At 52.8% G+C, this 23,083-nt stretch overlaps 2 protein-coding genes across 2 annotated transcripts; both read right to left on the bottom strand.

Moving 5' to 3' along the window:
• Positions 1-1,468: 1,468 nt before the first annotated feature.
• Positions 1,469-6,020, bottom strand: LOC133341159 (uncharacterized). The gene is made up of 3 exons (XM_061549610.1): positions 5,429-6,020; positions 3,522-3,734; positions 1,469-2,987 (listed from the first exon to the last, which is right to left on the bottom strand). The coding sequence occupies exons 1-3, from the start codon at positions 5,910-5,912 to the stop codon at positions 2,689-2,691; spliced, it is 996 nt and encodes a 331-aa protein (XP_061405594.1). The 5' UTR covers positions 5,913-6,020; the 3' UTR covers positions 1,469-2,688.
• A 1,726-nt stretch (positions 6,021-7,746) lies between these two features.
• On the bottom strand, positions 7,747-22,975 carry CHP1 (calcineurin like EF-hand protein 1). Its single transcript, XM_061549715.1, has 7 exons — positions 22,805-22,975; positions 16,584-16,656; positions 14,509-14,589; positions 14,142-14,266; positions 13,170-13,231; positions 12,576-12,698; positions 7,747-11,608 (listed from the first exon to the last, which is right to left on the bottom strand). The coding sequence occupies exons 1-7, from the start codon at positions 22,869-22,871 to the stop codon at positions 11,555-11,557; spliced, it is 585 nt and encodes a 194-aa protein (XP_061405699.1). The 5' UTR covers positions 22,872-22,975; the 3' UTR covers positions 7,747-11,554.
• Between the last annotated feature and the right edge of the window lie 108 nt (positions 22,976-23,083).

Genomic DNA, 23,083 nt, shown 5'->3' on the forward strand with positions numbered 1-23,083 from the left:
ATGGAAATTCCATTCGGCCGCAGAGGTTGCTCGACTTGTTCACACGCGTCTGGGCTCCGCCATTTCCTAAACAGTGTCACCTTCGTGTGAGTTTTCCAATGATTAACGTTGTTCGTTTCCAGCGGTTGGAGCTTATCGGATTTAACACTTTGCATTCCAGCGCTTGGCATTCTATGTGACTGGCTACACGGCCCAACACGCGACTCCCCGCTGTTCCCGTGTGTTGTTGAACTCAGCTTTTCCAGTCGTTGACAAAACAATTGTGGACACGTGGAGAGAAATGCAGCCTTTCCGGTTCGGGCCTGGACTGAGAGACTCTAGCGTCGGCGTGGGTTTCTGCCCAACGCCCGGCAGGACATTGGAGCAGCGAGGCAACCACGCTCTCCAGACCAGCCCGGCCCGGCTCGGCCAAGTCCGGTTTGGCCCCGTTCGCGAGTGGTAGCAACGAGTGTGTGGGGTGGTGGGGGTATCGTGCTCGTGCTGTGACCTTGCTGATGTTCGGTGAGGGCGGGGCAGAATTTCCCTCCCTCGATTTGAATCGGGTGAATCCCAGGGAGAGAGATCGGAACGGAGTCCTACGTCACGCGGGCGTGCTTCGTGTTGGTTCTACGTGGATTCCTCGTGCAGATTCACGCGCGGGATGTGGGAGACGTTTCCCAGAGAGCCAGCAAGCTGTGCCACGACGCTGCCCAGCAGCAGGTGGGGGGGGGGGAGTCCACGCCCGGGGGGGGGGGGGGGAGTCGCGAGCCGGAGTCGCACGCCCAAGGTGAAGGCACCGGCGCCATGCGGGGCAGAGTGGGGGGGGGGGGGCAGAGTGGGGGGGCAGAGTGGGTGGGGGGGGCAGAATGGGTGGGGTGGGCAGAGAGGGGGGGGGCAGAGTAGGGGGGGGCAGAGTAGGGGGGGCGGGCAGAGTCGGGGGGGGCAGAGCGGGGGGGGGGCAGAGTTGGGGGGGGTGCAGAGTTGGGGGGGGGTGCAGAGTGGGTGGGGTGGGCAGAGTGGGTGGGGTGGGCAGAGTGGGGGGGGGTGGGCAGAGTAGGGGGGGGCAGAGTGGGTGGGGTGGGCAGAGCGGGGAGGGGGGGTGCAGAATGGGGGGGCAGCGCTGCAAACGTGTAACGAGTGTTCTCTTCGTCGATGCGTGGGTTTGATCTAGTTCCACATTCACCTACAAATTGCGACGGAGCGTCGTGCAATCCGGGAGACGTCGTGCACGGGAGTCATCGCTGCCGACTGCCGCCGCCACCACGCGCGTGTCGTGGTGCCTCGCGCTGGTTCGGGCTTGGGGCGAGGTTCTGGGACGTCCCCTGCACCCCCACGCGTCCCGCTGCGGCACCACCCGCACGGTCACTTGCCAACCCGTCTCGTTTAGGCGTGGTAGCAGATATACAGAGACCGCTCCTTGCCCCTGTCCTCTGCTTCCAGACTGTTGCGGGAAATGCTGTTCGTGAGCACCTATGAAGAAGGCCAGCACAGCACACGAGGGGTGGGTGGCCAACACCGCGCTCTTGCCCAACACGAAGTTGCTCTTCCCCTAGCGCTTGAAAAAAAGCGCTTTCGTGCACCTTCGTTCATTCACAACTTGCTCGGACAAATACTAAACCAAGCGCGTTGTGCAGCCTTCAGTGACGAACGGAGACCGCCAATTCTCCGGTGCCGAGTTCCTAGTGTCATCGGGAGCCTCCCACATGCAGTCAATAACGCTCTCTGACTCATCGTCCCATTCATACACGGACCCCTCTCTCGGTGGCTCTGGCTCACTGCCACACGACGCAGGCGCATCTCTACCCCTCCCGGGTTGCCAGGCAGCTGACACCGGTGGTGGCATTGGTCATCACGTGGCCTCGCGTCCTGCCACGGGTTTGTGGTGCGGAGCGTCGAGCGGCGTCGTGACGTGGGGGTGACCACGTAACGACCCCGGCCACGACAACTCGGACGTGCGAACATCACGTTAGGAGCAGTCCTCTTTAATAAACCGCGCATGTCACATGTACAGCATCACTGTTGGCACATTTGGTAAAAAATTAAACAATCTTGATATTGGCATCATCAATAAAGCCTAATCGGACAAGTGCTAGCACAATTTAACACGATGCAGACTCTCACCAACAACTTGTAAACTGCCCTGATGTCTGCGTGCCAACCACGGAACTTTAACGCAACAGACTCGGGGCCTTTATCGTGAAACATCGCCGAGTTGCTGCAGAGCCGCCACCCGCGCCGCTGAGGTCTGAACAATCCGGTGCTGATTTGCAGACATTTACCAGAGCCTAATCGACTCTGTCAACCTGATAACGCTGCTGCTCAAGTTTTCAAAGTTAAACATGACGTTTTTTTAAAACGATACAAATTCAAGTCCTAAAGGAAACTCCCTTCTCAAAATATTGCTGCTGTGCGGTGTGCATCGCTATTGGTGACCGTGAGCCAGCGCTGGGAATTCTACATTCCTATGGCAGGGGTCAGTCTCTCCAAAGACAACCACTGTTGTTGACCTTCCACAAAGTGGTACTTATTTTTCTGATTCACGAGGTGTGGTGTGATGGGCAAACTCAACCCCAACCGAGACTGCCACTCGTAACCTTCTGATTGCGTTCACTCTTGCCAGATGTTCCTCCAAACCGTCGCCATCGCACGAATCACAGTGGCCGTGCGTTCCCTATTCACGCGCGCATCACGCGAGGCTGCAGCCCTCCGCTACGGGGGCTGCCTCGCACCGCCGTCCCGGGCCACCGCCGCCGCCGCCGCGTCCCCGAGCGCCGTGGCGATCTGGCCCAGGATGGACGCGAGCTGCACGTTGGAGGCGTTGTAGCTCGAGAGCTCGAGCGCCCGCTGCTGCTGCTCGGCCCGCAGCTGCTCTCGCTTGAAGTCGAGCAGCTGCCGGAGCTGCTGCTCGCGCAGCTCCCGGTCGGCGCGCAGCTCCTGCACGAGCAGCGCGCCTGACTCCCTCACGCAGCGCGCCCACACGGAGGCCGCCGGACGTTCGCGCTTCGACCCTGTGGGGCACGGGGAGGGAGCAGGTGCAATGGAGAGGGAGCAGGGGTCATCTGAGAGCTGCCTTCTCGTATGCATGTTGAAATACTTTTGTACCGTATATAGCCAACCGTGCTGATCGTACATATCCAATCATTCCACATTCCTCACCGAGCCTTTATTCACATCTCCACGTCAAAAGGGCCCACGTGCAATCTCATCTCATTGACCCTTTACAGACGGACACGGCTCATAGTTGATGTTTGGCTCTGCCCTTCCGAGTACAACGCCAATGTGCATCATCAGGGGATTCCCAGGGTTGGAGTTAAACTCCACTGCAGGAGTTCAAATCTGGCACTCGCCTAATGATACTAAATGTAATTACCAACGACAAGTCGACCCTAATTGGTAAATGTGTGGATTGCTCTTCAACACACCAGGTGTGCTGAAGACCCGGATTCGAACCCAGGATCTCCAGTGTCTCTGGCTCATTATTGGCCGGCTGCGGTGCGTGAGCACCTCCTCCACACCTCCTCTCCGACTTCTGGATTCCTCACCCCAGTTGTGCCGTCTCGTGACCCCTCGGCGAGTGTTTGTGGAGCTTGAGGCCGAGTTTGGGGGTGGAGCACGAGGAGGCGGGGGGTGGACGACCTCCGGTTTCTTATCCTCCTCCTCCACCTCCTCCACCTCCTCCTCATCCCCCTCCTCTTCGCCGCACTGCGAGTCGGCAGCGGCTGCTGCCTCGGCGCAGCGCGGGTCACGCGAATCTCCTTGGCAGAAAAAACCACGGGCGGCCTCCATCACCACAGCGGGCAAGCGAAGCGAAGTCATTCACAGTCGCGGTGCCTCATCGATCGACCTCCAGACGAGGACCCCCCACGCGGTGTCGTTCAGAGGGGTTGTTTGACCAGACTTCACGTTGGATGATACGAATTGGTGAAGAGAGGAGTGGGCCCAGGACCAGTTAGGGTATCGCCCGCCACTAATGTCCGCCGTGGCCGGGAATTTAATTCGGCTGGCCGGGTTCATGCGCTGACCACTGCGTCACTACTTCCCCTAATATCTCCAGAAGCCATCGTTAGACACCTGTTCCATCACAATATATCCAAGCGAATTTCACCAACGTTCCAAGACTACGGTAATGCTTTAAGGACACTAACTTTTAAACGGATTCTATGACAGCTGAAGCAGGGGCTGTTGTGAGTGACCTCTGAAAATCTGGTGTTCTAATCAAGAAAAACTTTGCCATGTTATTGGCCTTCCCGTGAAAGTGATACAACTGTCTTATCTACCAACGGGAGGCGTTTATAAACAATACGAAACCAAACAACAAAGCACTCAAATTCTGTCCCCATGACCCTCAAGTTCACACCACGCAACACTGCCAAAAGCCGTGAGCTGCTCCATTTGCACAGCGCGACTTCGCCTTGTGACGGTCGTCTCTCATCACAGCCACGGGCGCCTTAGTCACCGCGCTGCATGGGACTCAAGCGGCGTGGCTGCAATGCGAAGCTCATCGCGATAACTGAAGGGAACTCTCTCACTCGGACGCCTTCACAGACCTCCCCGAGGCACAAATCAGACTTGTGGTGTTGCAGCAGTTTCTAATATAAACAACTTAAAATGATATCTTCATTAGGCAATTCACGTTTAAAGAGTCATTTTAACTTTTTTAAACAACAAAACTATTTGGAGAAAAGTATTTTTATTAGACGAACCGCGCCTGAGTTTAAGTGAAATTTGTCCTCACAGAGAAGGAAACAATCTCCTTGTGGTCGCATTGAATTTGGGAAGTATCATCTCACGAAGTTACCATCGTTATCTTGTTAATGTCATCAGGATATGTGCCCAAGCGCGTAACTGCCGAATGCATCTCACGCAGTAAACAATACCATGGTACAAGGTGGTGTTATACGGAGGCTTTCACCAGCTATGATTAATAGTTATTTGTTCATTTTGAGCGCGTGTTCACACGTGATGATGCTGGATATAATCTCCAGCCGAGCGCCGTGTTATATCAGCTGGCGCCTTTCAACTTTCAGGTTTTGTCGATAAACAAAATCATCAATCGGCATATCTGACCACCAGGTGACAACTTCCACGGGTTGGCCGTGTCGCTGGGTGGAGGAGGAGGTTCGAGTTGACGCGCCCACGCGATGGGAGCTGCCCACCCAGGGGTCGGCAAACAAAATAACAAGAGACACTTTTTGTAGAATTCGGTAAAATAAAAAAAACCCTCAATATATCAATCACCACAATGCGTGTCAAAACGAGACGGTGGTCCTTAATACATGACGTCACGAAGGAGTCCTTTAAAGAGCCGCAGGTTGCCCACCCCTGGGAACAACCCCAAAGAGACACCGACGATGAATCGCGGATACGGCAGAGACCCGCGGTGACCCCACGAGGATCTCGCGGGGTCACCGCGTGCCGCAGGTCGGGGAGGGGGGAGGGGTCGACGCACCGTAGGGGGGCTCCGACTTCACGGGCGGCGGCTCCGCGGCAGCCCCCCCCGCCACGCCGCGCGAGTCAGAGACGCCCGCTGGGGGGCTCGGGCCCCCCTCGCGGCCCAGCACCGCGTCCATGAGCTCGAAGTGCTTACACCGAGCGGCGTCTCTGCCCCCCCCTCCTCCTCCTCCACCGCCACCACCACCGCCGGCGCGCCTGCTCTGCTCCTTGAGCCGCTTGTAGTCGGCCTTGAGCCGCTTGATCTTCTCTCGCACCTGCTTCACGCTGCGGCTGCTGCCGCTCCTCTGCAGCAGCCGCATTTGTATTTTGGCGAAGACCTTCTCGTTCCTGACGCACGAGTCCAGCTCGTCCTGGACCACGGGGTCGGCCCAGACGGCCAGGAGCGCCTGCACCTCGCTCGACGTCCAGGGGCGGCTCTCCTCCTCGCCGGGTGGGGGGGCGCCCCCCCCGCCGGGCGGCGAGGCTGGCGCCCTCTTCATGGCCCCGCGGTGCCCGGCGCGCCGTGACCTCGCGGACCGGCACCGGGACCCGGACTGCCGCGCTCGCTCTCCCCTGGCGGCCGCCCCAGCGTCGCGCAGATCCGGCCCGACCCGGCCCGGCCCGGGTCCGTGCCCCCTCCCGTGCCCCCTCCCGTGCCCGCGGTGGCCGGGCGCTGTGAGCGGCGGCAACAACCACACGACTCGGCCAGAGACCGGCTTCAGCCGGCACCGTGCTCCCAGCGTGCGGTCTGTGTACAGTGAACGTGCATGGATCTGTCGCACCTCAAGCCCATAAACCCCGACCAGGAGGCAAATGTTACTCATTTAGAAAAAAATAACTATAAATTCACGTCCAAAATACAATACAAGCCAAATAGTGTATGCATTTGTGGCTCATTACAAGTATTATCCACAGGCATGTTTAAATAAATTAAATGTATTTCCCCTGAGCAATAAAAAACGCGTGGGCTGCAAATTAAACTGCCAAAGTGATCTCCAAACACTCGCTCCGAACGAAGAGGCGATGGGTGGGTGGCTCGCTGAGCCAGGTGTCGCCACTCATTCGTGGGGAGATGACAGTCCGTGGCCCGATAGGAGCGGCTGAAAGCGGCGAGGTTGCTGCACGCCACATTCTCTCTTAATAACAAGCTGCTGGTAGCTACTCCTCCCCTGCCGGTATCTGTGGCGATCGGAGCCGTCGGGAGAAGGAAGCCGATGGCGACGCAGGGGTTTATGAATGGCATTGGCCGTGGTGACCTCTTGACTTTGATCATGGAAAGTAATGCACCTAAAACCAAGCCCTTGTGACACGTGGTGCCAATTAGTGCAGGAGTCAGTTTCCCATCAAACTTAAAATGCAACGCGGTGGCCGGGTGGCTCAAGAGGTCGGGGCGCTGCTGGGCCGCTACGGCTGGGAGTCCGAGTGCGAATCTCGGCAGCTGCCCGTGCTTCAACTGTTCTCAAGCGTGGTGACCTTCTGGTCTCAGCCCGGGTAACCAGTGACTGCACACACAATAGCACATTTGGTTTGGCGCTTGACTGCTGGATTCCGGCTCTGAAAATAATTAAAACTATCGATGTGATCGTCATGCCCAAAACAATCTGGCGGCGGATCTCGAGTGCACTGCGCCCCCTGCTGTGCACAGCGCCAGAGTCGTGCCTGGAAGGGACTGCTCCGCGGGCCCTTCTCCGATACACGGGGCGCGCTGTGCTCTGAGAGAGTTCCGAATTGATTCCTCAGCTCACGACATCGCACCATTGGCACAATCGGAAATGTGCATTGAAAAAGTAAAAAAAAACTCAAAATGCACATCAGAGCGGTGAAGTACATCCACTCGGCAATCGATGGTTGCGATACCAATCTAATCTGTCAAGGATACATCCCGACCATAGCAGACGAGCCACGGGTTTCAGACGGCAACACACACGTGTGAAAAATAAACTCAGCCTTTGTGCATTGGGCAAAAACCATCAACAGTTCCTGAAGTGCACTGTGGTCCTCATTTCTGAGTCCACCATGAGAAAGTGGGGAAATGTGACATGGACTGACAACAGCGATTCGTTGAATTTGCTCAGAAGTGGCTTGGTGGTGGCCTGAAAAAGAGGGCCACAATGCACTTCTTCAGGAACTGCTGATGGTTTTTGCGGAATGCAGAGGCCGTGTGGGGTTTACACATTCGTGTGCTGTTTAAAGCTTACGTCAAATCTGGGTATAATACAGGTGTGATGATAACGCGGGTGTGATGATAACGCGGGTGTGATCGCAGCACGGGCGAGTACATCAGGCTGCGCCCCCCACCACGCCGCGTGTTTGTACACTGACGCTCACACTGCATTGCATATACAGGGCACTTTTATTTACATACTTGTCATAAATTATGAAACTATGTATTTTTTATTATATAGATTTCTGTGGGCTTTTTTTTTACAGCTGTGAATTTAAATCCAATTGAGCTGCTTCCACTGGCCCGGTGTTCACTCGCGGCACCACGCACCCATCAGCTGACCTGCTGACGCTGCTGGGTCTCCCCGTGGATGTGATCCACGTGCTGCTACTGCTGCTGCGATTGAAGCAAGACACTGCACCTTCCCCTTCCAGCCGTCACTGCTGCTTCTCTACCACAGCGATCGCCTGTTTCACCAAGCGTTGTCCTGGTTGGTGCGGTGCAAATCTGTCTCAATGTCACTTTAATCTTTCCTTGGCAGAAATTACACCAAGTACCATGAATTAGTATGATGTTTGGTCACCACTGTTGAATTATATATTTCCTGAATAAATAAATGACACTATCATTGTTTTAGCGAATTATAGCAAATCCAGAGTGATGACAGCGCCTTTGTAAATTTATATTTCTATTCCAGGATCTCTCATGACAGCAGTGGCCCGTCACGCTGTGGAAACCACCCGAGTCTAAACTACTTCACCGCCACTGTCGATGAAGTAAACACGTCGCTCGGTATCCTTCCCGTGGAAAATCCTTCAAACGATGAATACTAATACAGGAGATGTTGTGGTGCCATGAGGGACCATCAACCACCCGACACAGCCAGACATATCGTGATGTGGACAAGCGTTTAGTGACCAAACGAGTACCGTTTCAGCTCTTAATAAATTTAGCGATAAGATACGAGGTTTCTATTGAAACGACGTCCAGCATCATGAGGACAAAGAGTAATAGTCCAGGAAGTCAAGAGTCAGATCATCACGTAGCCTAACATTAAAATCAACTATGAATCACACTGGCTGAAAAAAATCCACGTGTTACGGTAACCCCTCAAATGTTTACATCAAAATGTAACTATTGGTGATTGGGTGGAGGCCATGACAATCACAGGGGCTTTGGCACAGGGTACGGCACACGCAGCATCGGTGCCCTCAGCGGCCTAGCCGCTCTAATACAGCAGCTATCGCCCACGCCGTTCAGCTGACGTTACGACCACGTAATTTGTGTGGGGAGTGGTGGCCCAGTGGTTCGCGCACTGCACCATGCACCCAATGACCTGAGTTCGATTTCTGGCCATGGTTAAAATCAGTGATATCTTAATTGGTTCTGCACCCCCTCCCCGTCATTAACCCGACTTTACCAATGTGGTGAAGTATGGTAAAAAAAACCCGGTTTGACACGTCACGGAAATGCCCACATTCAGAAAGCAAGAAGATTGACAGAGCGTTGCAAGTTATCACGTTATTACTCCTGCGGCTGTAACGCAGGGATAGCGCTCGTTCAGGTGATCGCGCAAAGCACGTCATCATCACGGACGAGGGTGAACCTACGTTGGCACTGCTCCGTCACGTGCAGACGCGTGTCCTTACAGGAGAAGCGCGAATATCAACAAGAAATGTGCGCAAGTGGCATTGGTAGACAGTGTTGCTACACGCGACGGTACATATCGAACACAATCAGACACTGACAATCAGCGCTACATCGCAGTCGATGGGACGCACAGCCAGTGAGCATGACGAGCAGCGGTAGCTCGGTGCTCCGGGTTCAGGAGGCAACACAGTCCGTGTCGGGTTTTCCAGTCTCGAGTGACACGTCCAGGTGGACTAAGTGATCACTGGGCTCTCAGCTGACCAGTTCTGTGTGGGCTGCGTGCGCCCCATCTGCTAGAGAAAGCGCCGACGATGAAGCCACTGCCAGCACATGCCAGTCTCTCGGTGGGTTCACCTGTACACCTTATCACCCGAGAATGAAAACCCAAGGCGGACTGCTTCCTCAACCTGCAGCCGAGCGCCGCCGCTCACGATAAGGATCATCCCGGAGAGGGCATAACAAGTGCACGGCCAACACTGACATTACAATAGACGTAAATAAACTTTGCCTTTACAAGACATCACGTAAACATTTAAATCACACTGCACGTCTGACAAAATGCTATATGTCACAAAGTGAACCGGTGACCACCCTAAACCAGTCTCATAAATGTGTGCACATTGAAACACGGAAACCGATTCAAAACAATCTGTGGACGCATAGTCCCGAACACGAGATCAGCAATTCAAACACTCTCTTGGAATTGCATTCTTATGGATGTCAATGTGCATCAGAAGACGACCAATAAGATGCGGTTAGGTCTCACACCAATGCGCAAAGGCACTTGTCAACAGAACACTGTTCATTTTTGGGATCCATTTAAAAACAGCATGCTTCACTTTTACCACAATGGAATTCACGGTGGCAAACAAAACGACCGTGACTTGGTAGCGAGGAGCTCTCACGGCTTCCTCTTTGCCCTGCCACTGGGTAGAGAGTGGCAGGGCTACTGGGGACGATGCAGCCGTGACTCCACGTTTCTCAACGGCGCTCTGCATTTCCTTACGCAATTCAACGCTCGTTATTGCACACCCTTCCAATCCGGACTATCGCGAAGACATGGATTCGCGATGGTCTCTCAAAACGTTCCACGATTGAAATAAACAGAACATTTAATACAATACTTGCAAAAGCAATGTACCCAAATAACAGAACACTCTCAAAATGCTTGCGGAAAAATGGTTGAATAAACAGCGCATTTTAAAAAATGCATCCATCACATGTTTACATGATATCTGTGTTTGAAAAAATACACGGATTACTGTGGAAGCATTGGCTTCCTTCGTTCAGGGCGAAACTCCCAGTGGTTCGGCGAGTGGGCAGACGCACAGACAGGGCAGTCAGCGTTCTCCACAGAGCCCCAAGGCCAAGGCCGGCACGCGGTGGGGCGGCGAGGCTGGCACCACATCGGCAGGGCCTCGCTCCCCAAGTTGTGACGCTCACACACGAGCGGGCCTACTGGCAGCGCCGCTCCTGGCGAGTAACCATGGGGCTGGGAGTTAACCACTACCCCACTGCTTCACGCGACAAAGACAAGCACGCAGGGTGCTTGCACACAAGTACACTCACAGCACAATAACATACTGAAGGTAAGAACAGTAATAACCACTGCAACACAGCCATATAAAATAACGCACCAAGGATTAAGCAACTCAACACTGCAATGCACATCGGGACATGTGGTTGTGTGGCTCTGCCCACACACGGGGCAATATGCCGAATCGATCAGCACTTTCCGCGGACGTGACCAATGCAAGTTTAATTGCGAGGCCTGCAGTGGGTGTCAGGTCATATGATTGTACAGCAGAGGCCTGCAGACATCTGTCTGGCAACACAACAGACTGTGCATGGATTGAGGCAAAGCTTCCTCAACGCCCAGCACCGGTCCACCAAGCACGACCTATGATACCGATGGCTACGTCACTTAACCAATGCGTAGCTGCCAGCCTGCAAAAGTCAAAAAAGAGCAAACTCTGAAGCCTGTCTCAAACTCGGAAGCTTGCTCCGATTTGCCTTGCATGCTCATGAGGGATGTGAAAGAGAGCACAGGCATGATCACAGAACCCCGATAATCTTAAAGAGCGCCTGAGGCTCTGAGATTGGATGAATATTAAGATGGCAGTTTCTTTGTCAGGCTCGCAGTCGGTGTTTCCCTTATTTTGCACCGATTACAACAGCAGAGAATGCTCAAATCAATTCATAGCGGTTGTCAGCTACGCCAGTGGTGGCTACAGGGCGGTGCGGGAGAAGGTGCACTGTGGGAGTGGGGGGGGGGCCGGCTTGCCCACCGCCCGGGAGGGAGGGAGCCGTCCGCCTCCCCCGCGGTGCTCAGTTGAGGAAGCGGATGCTCATCTTCTGCTCCACGTCCACTTTCTCCAGCACCTGGCAGCAGCAGCAGCAGAGCGGGACGCCGGGGTCAATCCACACACGTGGGGTCACTGCCTCCGCCTCGTCTGCGCCGCCCCAATGCAGCGGCCGCAGATCGTAATCACAAGCCGAGCCACTCAGAGCTACCACGAGGTGACTGTGGCAAGACAATTTCTTATAATACTTGATACGTGTGTTTAGTCTGTTGTCCTTCCCCCGCACCTCCGATTAGCCCGGTTGGCTACGTAGAGTGCGAAAGAAGTTCAACATACATGCGTACATATACCAACCCCCTATTATTATTATCTGCTCGTTTGGCCAGTGGTAGAGTGACAAATCAGCACAGACTCCCTTTGCCAACACAAAATCCAGAAGCCCGATGGGCTTGTTTTCAAGCAGGAGGCATATATTGAGGGGACACAGTGGGCTATGAGTCACGGCTCTTCCCACGTGCTAAAAACCCCTGAGACGTGCAACGCACTCAGACTCTCTCCTCTCCCACTGAGGTGGTTGCGCTTTGTCGAAGCCTATCAGAAGTTGGGAGTCGGCCAGGGACGTTGGCGATTCGTGCCGACTTTCACCAAGACAGCCGATGCTGAATTCAACTATTTATGCTACCGCATGATACGTTCACGGCCTCCACACACACAGAATCAGTAAAAATGCTCTTACTACAATATTGCACGCCCACTTTTTTCACTGGCTGACAACAACACAAAGCGCACAACCAGTTGTTACACGTCGAGTGGCTACTTGGTGGGCGGCAGAGTGCAGCGCGAGAAACTCCATTCCTGTACTGTATTTCTACGCTCCCCGTCTTCGCTGACCCGCTCTGACCAGCGTGGTAAAGTTTGGAGAAATAACCCCCAGGACCCGCACGGCATGCGGAGGCCCTCACCCAGCAGTGGGTCAACGTTAGGGCCACGCCTGCTCGTTCCCCAGCGGTACCGTGGGCTTCTAAGTGGCTACGGCCCCAAGGCACCTTCTGGAATTCTGTGAAGGAGATGGCGTTGTCTCCGTCCTGATCGGCCTCCTGGATGGTGCGGTCGGCGATGCTGCCCAGCTGCTCGTCGGAGATGTTCACGCCCACCATCATGCGCAGCACCTGCACACGGGGCCACGAGCACGGGGAGAAAGTCGCCACGCACACACACACACACACAGGTGATCGTTACAATCATCGCTTAACACATGTGGTATTCGCGCCATCCTCGTAGCGCAATGAAGGAAGAGTGTAGGGTGGTCATGGTGACACACGGTGACACAAGGTGATACACACACACACAGAGTGGAGTGTGGTAATGATGACACATGGTGACTCACACACACAGCAGTGTGGTCATGGTAAGTCACACACACAGCAGTGTGGTCATGGTAAGTCACACACACAGCAGTGTGGTCATGGTAAGTCACACACACAGCAGTGTGGTCATGGTAAGTCACACACACAGCAGTGTTGTCATGGTAAGTCACACACACAAGGCAGTGTGGTCATGGTAAGTCACACACACAGCAGTGTTGTCATGGTAAGTCACACACACACACACAGTGAAGCGTGATCAGTGCTGGGCCTCACCTGTAGGAGCTCGTCTCGCGAAATCTTCTCATCCTTGTCCAGGTCATAGAGCCGGAAGGCGACTGCAGCGACATGGACAGTGGGGACACACGTGAGGACAGAGGCACGCGGATGCTTCTGTATGGCAGGGATATGCCGGTCCATTGTGTACTCTCAGGCATGTGTCACAGTTCGAAAACTATGTTCTTAAACGTGAATAAAACTAATACACTTACTTTACGTGCCCTATGACAGCCTCACTGAATATACATCAAGTCTACTTCAGCAGCATCCTACACTGGGATTTTTGGTTAATGCCATTTTATGTTTTGCCACCTTCTGGCGACGTCGCAGCTCAGCAAGGGTCACAGCCAATGATTAAATCTTTGGAGCTGGGGTCCAGGAATGAGCCACCATACCCAGCTATGGCCAAAACCAAACATAGTTGTGTAGGTGAGAATTTTGTGGCTAAATGATGAATGTTATTATTAGGGGAGTGGCGGCAGAGTGGTTGGGGCGCACTCATGTATGGACAAAGGGCTGTAGATTATTTCATTATAACATTTCCACCGCAAAGTCTTCACTGCAAGACTTGGATCAGACGAGGCAATGTAACAATGCTTATTACATTTTTATTAAATTTATTTAATTATTTAAAAATGCATTTATATTATTTATATGCTGAGTGTCTGCTGCTGCTGTGTCTTGTACAGCGCTTTGAGATCCTTGTTGAAAAGTGATATATAAATGTCATTATTATTCTATTTAACATGATGCTAAACTGTACAAGTGCTCACGTGCATACCGATGAGCGAGTGGCGTGCCTGTGTGCGTGTGTGCGTGTGTGCATGTGTGCGTGTGTGCGTGTGTGCCTGTGTGTGCCTGTGTGTGCGCGTGTACACGTGTGCCTGTGTGCGTGCGTGAGTGCATGCACGTGCGGTAGTGATGGCGCACGGTGCCGTGGCTCCCTGCTCGGGTGCGAGGAGACCCTACACTTGAGTTTGCTCGCGCGGCTGTTGAGGGCTGCGGGGGCGTTCGGATCTTTCTCCTTGACAGTGTCCACCGGCCGGAAATGTGCAAGGGTGCGCATGAACCCACGGAAATTCACTTGGTCCTCCCTACCACATACACGCACATACACACACACACACACGCACGTGAGCTGCGGGTGTGTACGGGCTGCGTAGGTGTGTGCCGGGCGAGTGTGAGCTGGGGGTGTGTGTGGGCAGGGTGAGCGAGCTGGGCGAGTGTGTGACCCGGGCGAGTGTGAGCTGGGGGTGTGTGCGGGCTGCACGAGTGTGAGCTGCGGGTGTGTGGGGGCTGGGAAAGTGTGGGCTGGGCGAGCGTGAGGTGGACGCACCCCTCGGGGAAGAACGCGTTGATGATGCGGTCTCCCAGCGGGTTGATGGCCAACTCCGGAATGCGCTGGAAATCCTCGCGGCTGCACAGGCAGAGGCACAGAGAGAAAATATGAAACCGCTCTCAAACGCCAGCACGGCCTCCACTTTGGTGTTAAGTAACATAAATGTTTCTTTATAATTAGTTGTTATTTATACACATTTATGTTTCTGTAGATTCCATGAGCAAATCTGCCAAGGCACAGGATTAGTTTTGTTGTACCGAGTCGCTTAGGAACCTATGAGCAAGGCCAAGCCACGACCAAAAGGGAGTGAAGGAAAGCTCCACAGGTTCCGCCCTCGACCCATGCGAGGCTCTCTCCAGCGATGGAACCAGAAGTTGAGAAGGAACGTCACATCGTGGGACCGCGAGAGATAGCCGACGGCTTGGGGGTACCTCCATCCAGCAGTGGATAAAGGCTGCCAATGATGATGACGACGAAGGCTGCAATGGTCGCCTGCTGCGTACCTCGTGTCTAGCAGCATGCCCTCTTTAGCAAAAGCCACACAGTGTCCGCTTCCCCCCTCTCTCCGACTCCGAGCGAGCGACCCATCCATCGGTGACCATCGATCATCGTCAACAATCAGGCTCGTGAAACCAATACCGCTAGTGTGTCTCAGGGTTTGTTTCACAAGCCTGAATCTGCTAATGAGGCTCTTGAGGGTGAAACTGGTTTGCTTGCTCATTTAAACGAAGTCTGCTGGCACACACTCGTCTCAGGGATGAGAGAAAGATGCTCTTTGAGGAGAGGTGAGCAAAGGTTTATTTAATCTAATATTCATATTGCAGCACAATGGTGCATTATAACTCTCAGCCGTGTGTTCACTCCGGTGTGGAGCAGCATGGTTGCTCAGGTTTGCCAGGCAGCTATGCGAGTTCTATTCAGATTATAATGAACACTTTTCAGTAATGATGGTGACATTGCACCATTTATTAAAACTATTATTACTAATAAAATGTGTAATTATTGTTTTATAAAAAAAATGCAAAAACATCCATATCCCATGTCAATACATGGGCAGCAACGTGGCGGTGTTTTCCAAAGCCGTCAATAGGCAATCGTGCAGCAACAAATCCCACGCTTTCCTTGCCACCCACTGGCAACAGTGAGGCAATGATGGGAGTGGTAGAGAGCGATTGCCCTGCGATGATTGCGAGCCATGGCATGACAAGTCTTCCCATCTCATTTCCTGCCTAATCCTTTGGGCATTTATGTATGAAGGCACAACCCAGGTTAGAAACCGCACACAGCAGAAGATCCGTTGCTAAAATAATTGCGGTGTGTCGGCAATAACCGCGTGCCTTCCCAGCAGTGGCACCGTGCAGCGTCCTGGACGTATGCGAGTCATCTCATGCCGGGACTCGCTGCGACTCCACTGTGCCACCACCCCCGTCGCCCCCCCCCCCCCACTATGCTCCCGTGTTTCTCGTGGCTGCCATTGTCTCGTGGAACGTGGGCGCAGCGGTTTGACCAGGGCACTATGAACCTGCCAAACCCGAGTTCGATTGCTGGCAACCTCCATTAACTGACGAGCAACATCTAAACCTGTCCTACCCATCCCCCCTCCGCCACCGTCCACCTTAACCAACCCGCACAGACCAGCGTGAAGTATGGTCAAACAATCCCCACAACCAATAAAGAAGCCTTCACCTAGCGGTGGATTGACAAAGGGCTGTATATCATAAGAACAATGTCCTGGCGAAGCCCACTGGTGGTTGACCGTGCATGTAACAGTTCGCCCAACCCACCACGATACAGCATCATGATTAAGGGTGTAATCAATCCCACTGAAATCACAATGCTTGTCCTGTTTTATCACTCCTTATTTTTTATGTCGCTTGGGTAAAGTCTTATTCGCTCATTGAGCCAAAATGTAGCTTGAGCATATAATTTGCACACATAATAAATTACCGATTCTCGCATGCGCAATGTGACACAAGTTTCGTGGGCATGGGAATCCACTTGAATTGGTAAATCGATGTACAATGAATGTAGGCTGAATGAGGGCCAGGCCGGTGAGCTGTCCCAAGGCGTACCTCAGCGTGCCGTTCTCTCCCTTGTCCAGGCTCGTGAAGCGGCTGTAAAGGCGCGTGATCTGGCTGTGGGAAACTGATAGAGACCAAAGGGCACACACACACACGCCCATATACATGCATGAACACAAACACGCACACATTCCGTTAATCAGAATACTCTGCCATAGAGAAGGAACAGATGGTATTAGTCTGCACTTTGCTGTACCGCCTTCTCATGGTGCCTTCTCCAGGGTGTTTCTCGATGCCCACAGGAATGGGAATTTGGTAACATCTGTGTGATCCACAGCCCACGCTGCCTCCACAGTACTGGATTGCAGGCCACGTGCCGAGGCACCACCGTCACCTTTGGCTCGGGCTTCCATGGGACTGACCGCACAGTGCCGGGCCCTAGCAACGTGATGGTGCTGGCTTAGAGTGTTCGTCTGAAAGTTAGAGCTCAGTGTGTTCAGGGTGCATGCATGGTTCAGGTCGTGAGTTTATCCCTAGACATTCCTGCCACCGGTTGCCACGGTGTGCTGACCGCCGTCTTAACCATAGTACACTCATCGTTTTTACAAAAAAACCCAAGTGATTCCTTGTGCAGTGAATTGGTGGCACGGCGATTCGCCCACTGCGCTGCTATGAACCCAATGACCCGAGTTCGCATCCCAGCCACAACTCACATCAGTCGTGAGTAATATCTGAACCAGTCCCGGCCCCCCACCCCGCCAATTCATCAACCCACACCGACCAGCGTGGTGAAGTACAGTCGAAGGACCGCCCATGAGCAACACAGCGCGAGGGGATATTCAACCAGCAGTCGATTGACAAGAGGCTGCAACTATCATAATACATATTTGTAGGCTATTTTAATGATATGAGAGTAAATATTTCAACAATTATTATTTCCAATAAAAATTGTTACGCAAAATTGGGCTTGCTCTGAACGAGGTGTTATATTAACCTGGACCGGTCCAGCACAAATACATTTGAAGTTACCTCAACGTAGCGTGAATTGAATTACAATCGTCATTTGACCCTGTCCCATAGGTGTCTGTAACCAACAACTACTTAGCACCAACGCCCTGGCACCACGCAAACAATGACACTAAACCGCCACCACGCAATTCCCCAACGATTAATGACTGCAAGCGATAGGTGAGAGAATAATCCAGAACGTGAGGTGAAAGGATCATTGTTAAATGCACCTGGATACTGACAGGTCCTGACACATCACGAGACGATAGCATTATGTTACTTATGTCCGTTAGTAATGGGACACTCCAAGACAAATGGTAGCAGATTGTGAATGGACTGACCGGCTGCGCTCCTGCACCGCTTGCGGTTAAAATGTCTCTGCAATTTAATCTAAACTGCGGAATGGTCGTGTGCATAAAGGAACATTGCAAGCTAGATAATTAAAGCTTATTAATTGTACTATTAAAACGTCTGTGGTCAGGAAACAATGAAGGAGAAATGGCAATTTAACCTCCATTGTTTCTTAAGATGTATTTTGGAGTTCGGCCCCCAATTCAAATGTGACAACTCCTGGATCGATTTAAGGTTCTCAGGCAAATAAATTACTTTCACAGGTTATAAGCCCCAGCATCTCTCTCATCTATTAGAATTACAGGTAAATAGGATTAGGAAATTAGGTATCCTATATCTTGTATTGTAGCCACAAACACGGGTTGTATGCGCTGGGCTGTTTGATCCAAGCTTGTAACATCCTGAAGGAAAAATATATTTAAAATCTACGACCAAGCAGGTAATTACGCCAATCTCGTAGCATCATTCGCGTGGTTCGTGTGTTTAATGTCAAGAGGCCGAGGTCACTAAAGTGCTGTTGTGGATACCATGGAGGGATAGGAGCGAGACCCGAGGCTTTGTTTGCATGGTTCCACAGATCTCCTGACCAGTGCTGTACCCTCACCCATTGCTGGGTTCCCTTGAGGATGGCAGCAACAAGAGGCCTCAGAATAGAAGAGGGGCCCAAGAGACACTCCCGCGTCACTCGAGCCTCTGCCAACTCATCTACCCATCCATTGCCTCCCCCCCATCCTCCCTGCTTCTCGTTCCGCGGCTTCTCATGACTCACGGGGGCAGGGGAAGGGGGGTTAATTTCATTGAATCACCCTCGGCCCCTCCCCTCTTGTGAGCCTTATAGACCCCCCCCATCCCACAGCCCCGGGCGCTACTCAGCTCCCCCTTCCCCCATGAGTCACTGGGATCGGAGGCAGCGAGAAGAACTGTAATGGAGACGCATCAGCAGCTAGTGTAGACCGTAGAGCTCATCGTATTGTGACTATGGACTGTGGGAGAGAGAGAGAGGTCAAAGTAGTTATGCGTAGCCGGGCGGGAGTGGCTACGCACACCTGTAATCCAGCACTGTGGAGGCGAGGGTTGATGAGTCGCTCAACTACGTGAAACTCCCTTCCCGTGGGCATCGAGGTGCCATACCCTGGCTTCTTCAGAGACGGAAGGACAGCAAAGTGCGGGTTACATTTATTTCTTCTGAATGGGAAAACTGTTGCCCCCTAGCATGCGTGGGGTTTTCTCCCAGTTCTCAGATTTTCTCCCACAAGTATGATCACTCAGTATACACTTCTGTGTTTTTCGGATTGTGCAACAGTATGAAATGCAGTTTGCACGAGTGATTCTAATTAAAAACACTCGTTGACGGACGCTGTCTCACTCAAGAGTTATGGGACATGCAGAAGTGCGAGTCACAGTTACGTGTTGGAAAGAGAGAAAGAGTGAGGCAGCCATCACGGTGTCCCATATGTTCTGCGTCACTCTCATCAAACTGGCTAATCTACCTCCCCGCTAAAGCGCTGAGAATTGGGCTGCAGTCGTCACTGCTCCACATCTCGCACAGCCAATAAATTTCCATCAGCTCATCATCCCCCCGACTTAGCGCGCCCGTGGGGACACAACGCCCACACCCGGACACCACATTCTGGCCCAGTGACACATTCTGGCTCAGTGACACATTCTGGGGCAGAGGAACATTCTGGCCCAGTAACACATTCTGGGGCAGTGACACATTCTTGGGCCAGAGGCACATTCTGGGCCAGAGAGACAGAGAGACACATTCGACTCCACGCAATAAAGCCGTGCCCCACGTTCACTTAAGGGCACAGCTTCAAGAGTGGGCAATGTTTAGCAGTAATAACGATGGGTAAAGGGGCAGTCCTGCTGGAGAAAGGGCCTCCACTAGAGGGAGCTCAAGAAAGCCAGTCCAGAAGGTATTGGGCCTACTTTTTTATGCTGGTGTATACATTTATACTGCCAGGTGTGCAAAGGTGAAAGGATTTAAGAAACGTTGCGTGGCAGGACCCTCCTGAAAAAGAGACTCGAGCCAAGGTGAAGCTTTCCCAAGTAAATAGCGTGACAATAACAATAATAAAGAGATTAGACTTTGGTCTAGAGGGAAATAAATCTGAAATAGCAGCTGCAAAATAGGCATTAAGCACTGAACATTTGGTAGTTAATCATGTTTTAATTTCGCAACTTGTGCTTTTGGCACCATAACATACATTATCACCTTACCTATATATGCTAACGTCAAACTACAATGCAGTCACACTGTGTACCCATGGTACTATTCCCCCAAGAAGACTTTGTAAACCTTTGCTCATTTGTTAAATGTTTTCACAAAAAAAACCCAATTAAATCTGCACAAAAAACAAGTTTTTTTACAATGAGCATTCCTCAATGAACCAACATCACCTGCTGAACCTACAGATAACGCCAGACAAACACACAGTGCCACCAGGAGCTCTGCCCCATTTAGGTTGCATCAGCCCTGCCTTTGCAGGTGCAGTCTTTGACACCGATTGAACACTCAGCATTGACTGAAACTTACAGCACTTTCTTTTGCAAAAGGAAACTTTCCAAAGCATTTCGGTATTTTTTGTCAGTGGATATTTTTGGAATGCATTCCACACTTGTTAAAGCCCACAACGAGATGTGAAATATCACTGCTGTCGACGGGCTCTCTGGCCTCGCTTCGGCGCTAATTGAGGAGCAGAGGTGAACGGATGAGCGGAGCCCGACTGCTGTTCTCGAAGGGGCTGCAGGCGTAGTGACCCTGCACGCAAGAGGGATTGATTAATCATGTAGAGGCTTACGCATAATAAAAAGGCAACACTCCCTCTGGCTTCATATCTTCACATGAATTCGCTTCTGTTGTTGGGCCAAGTAAAGACTGTCCAATAGCAAAGCAATATTTAAGTTATAATTTACCCACTGTCGATTTTGATGGGATTCTCACGATTGGGGTTGCGATGCAATTAAGAGATTATTTCGTCTATTTACCATCGCATTTGTATTGTTTCTCATATTTTATATTTCACTGTTAAAGTTGTTAGCTCCAGTGACTTAATTGTAATGTAAGCATATGAAATAACATTTATGGCCCTTTTGTCAAGCCACTTCTGGAAGGCCTCCCCACATCTTGTCAGCCACATGGGTTGTTTGACCATACTGAACCACGCTGGTCAATGTGGGTTGGTGAAGGAGAGACTTCGGACTGGTTAAGATATCACTCGACAACAATGTTAGCCGTGGCTGGGAATCAAACTCAGGTGGTCCAGTTCATTGCGGGGTGCAAGAATCGCAGCGCCACCGCGTTTTAATTTGCATACAACGTGCATACAACGTGCATACAATGTGCCTAAACAGTAACTTATCCATTTCCACTGCATCGATGCATTGCTAACTTGCCACGTGTGAAGATGGCGCAAACGTCGGTCCATTCATAGCGGTGCAGTGAGATGTTCGTGCTGTCTTCCCCGCTGTACTCCCGTTACGCACAGTAGAGTGTCCCTAACCCGGGACCCGATCGTCCGAGTCTCCTATTAACCACACTCCTACCTGTACATGGCAACTTACTGTTTTCTCAATTTTGTTTATCACGATCCTGCCCTACAGGGCATTACAGTAGCGCTATCGGGGCAAGCCGACCGCATGCACACAACGCAGCAGTTCCTGCAGGAACCCTATTCCATTCCCACAATTCCAGTCTAGATAATTCATACAGGAACCACGATTATTCTATGGCAGATTCCCAGTTTAAAATCACATTCAGTGGAAATGTTTAACATGAGAATCTGTCATTCAAGATTCCTATTTTTAAAAAAATCCCATGAATGGAGATTTTTTACATGAGAATATGCCATGGCAGAATCGTGTAATAGAATGGATAGGGCCGAGAAGTGCGTGCCCCATGCTACACACACATGAAACTGCCCCGTGAGTCCCCAATCCTACAGACACACGAAGCTGCCCTCTGTGTGCCCCGTGTGTGCCCCATACTACACACACACGAAGCTGTCCCGTGTGTGTCCCATGCTAGACACACACGAAGCTGCCCTGTGTCTGCCTCATACTACACACACACGTAACTGCCCCGTGCCTGCCCCATGCTACAGACACACGAAGCTGTCCCGTGTGTGTCCCATGCTAGACACACACGAAGCTGCCCTGTGTCTGCCCCATACTACACACACACGTAACTGCCCCGTGCCTGCCCCATGCTACAGACATACGAAGCTGCCCCGTGCCTGCCCCATGCTACACACACACGAAGCTGCCCCGTGCCTGCCCCATGCTACACACACACGAAGCTGCCCCGTGCGTTAAAGCCCTCTGTCAATTCGTTGCTGGATGAGGGCCAATGCGGCCCAGTGGCAGTGCGCCAGCCACACGGCCGTGTCAGTCGCGTGCCATGTCCCCAGGATGACACCAAGCAACCAATGCAGCCACAGATGGAGCAGCTGCGAAGGGAGTTGTGCTGTACTCTCTATGTCCCCGTGGTGGTGGTGACCAGGCGAGCTTGACACCACTCACAGGTCAAACCCCAGGCGGAGGTCTCTCGCGCCTCACGGCGCTTCGGGGTCAAGACGACGAGGACCGCTAATCGCGGGCTGCTGCTGCTGCTGCCTCACGGCGCTTCCCGTTGAGTCGCGCGGAGCCTTCACCGCTGTAAGAAGGGCACTCTTACACACACGACGCTTCTAACATTGACGAGTTTGACCCCAAGCTCACGAGAGACGAGAGATCAACAACTCACTCCAGCCCTGGGGCCAGAGCCCGTCTCTGCCTCGCAGACTCCGTGCCGCGGACCCGTCTCTGGTCATCGCTCTCGCTGCCCCCCCCCCCCCCCGTAGATCCCGCTCCCCGCTCGCGGATTATAGGCCCGGCGCGGGTCCCCCCTCAGGCAGCGCGGCGCTACTCACACCCCGTCTCCTTCTTGATCTCCTCGATCTCCTCGTCGCGCAGGAGGGACGAGGCCCGGGAGCCCATGGCGATGGCGACGGCGGCTGCGGAGAGCGAAGGTGACGCTGGGCGAGACGCAGCCAGGAGGGTCCTGGCGACACCGGCAGAGAGAGACCCCGCCCCCTCACCGAGACCACGCCCTCTCACATAGACCACGCCCCCCCACAGAGACCACGCCCCCTCACAGAGACCCCCCCCCCACAGAGACCACGCCCCCTCATAGAGACCACGCCCCCTCA

This window comes from Lethenteron reissneri, chromosome 11 (genome assembly GCF_015708825.2).
Source record: "Lethenteron reissneri isolate LAM-NWPU_2019-01 chromosome 11, ASM1570882v1, whole genome shotgun sequence".
Classification (NCBI taxonomy): Eukaryota; Metazoa; Chordata; class Hyperoartia; order Petromyzontiformes; family Petromyzontidae; genus Lethenteron; species Lethenteron reissneri.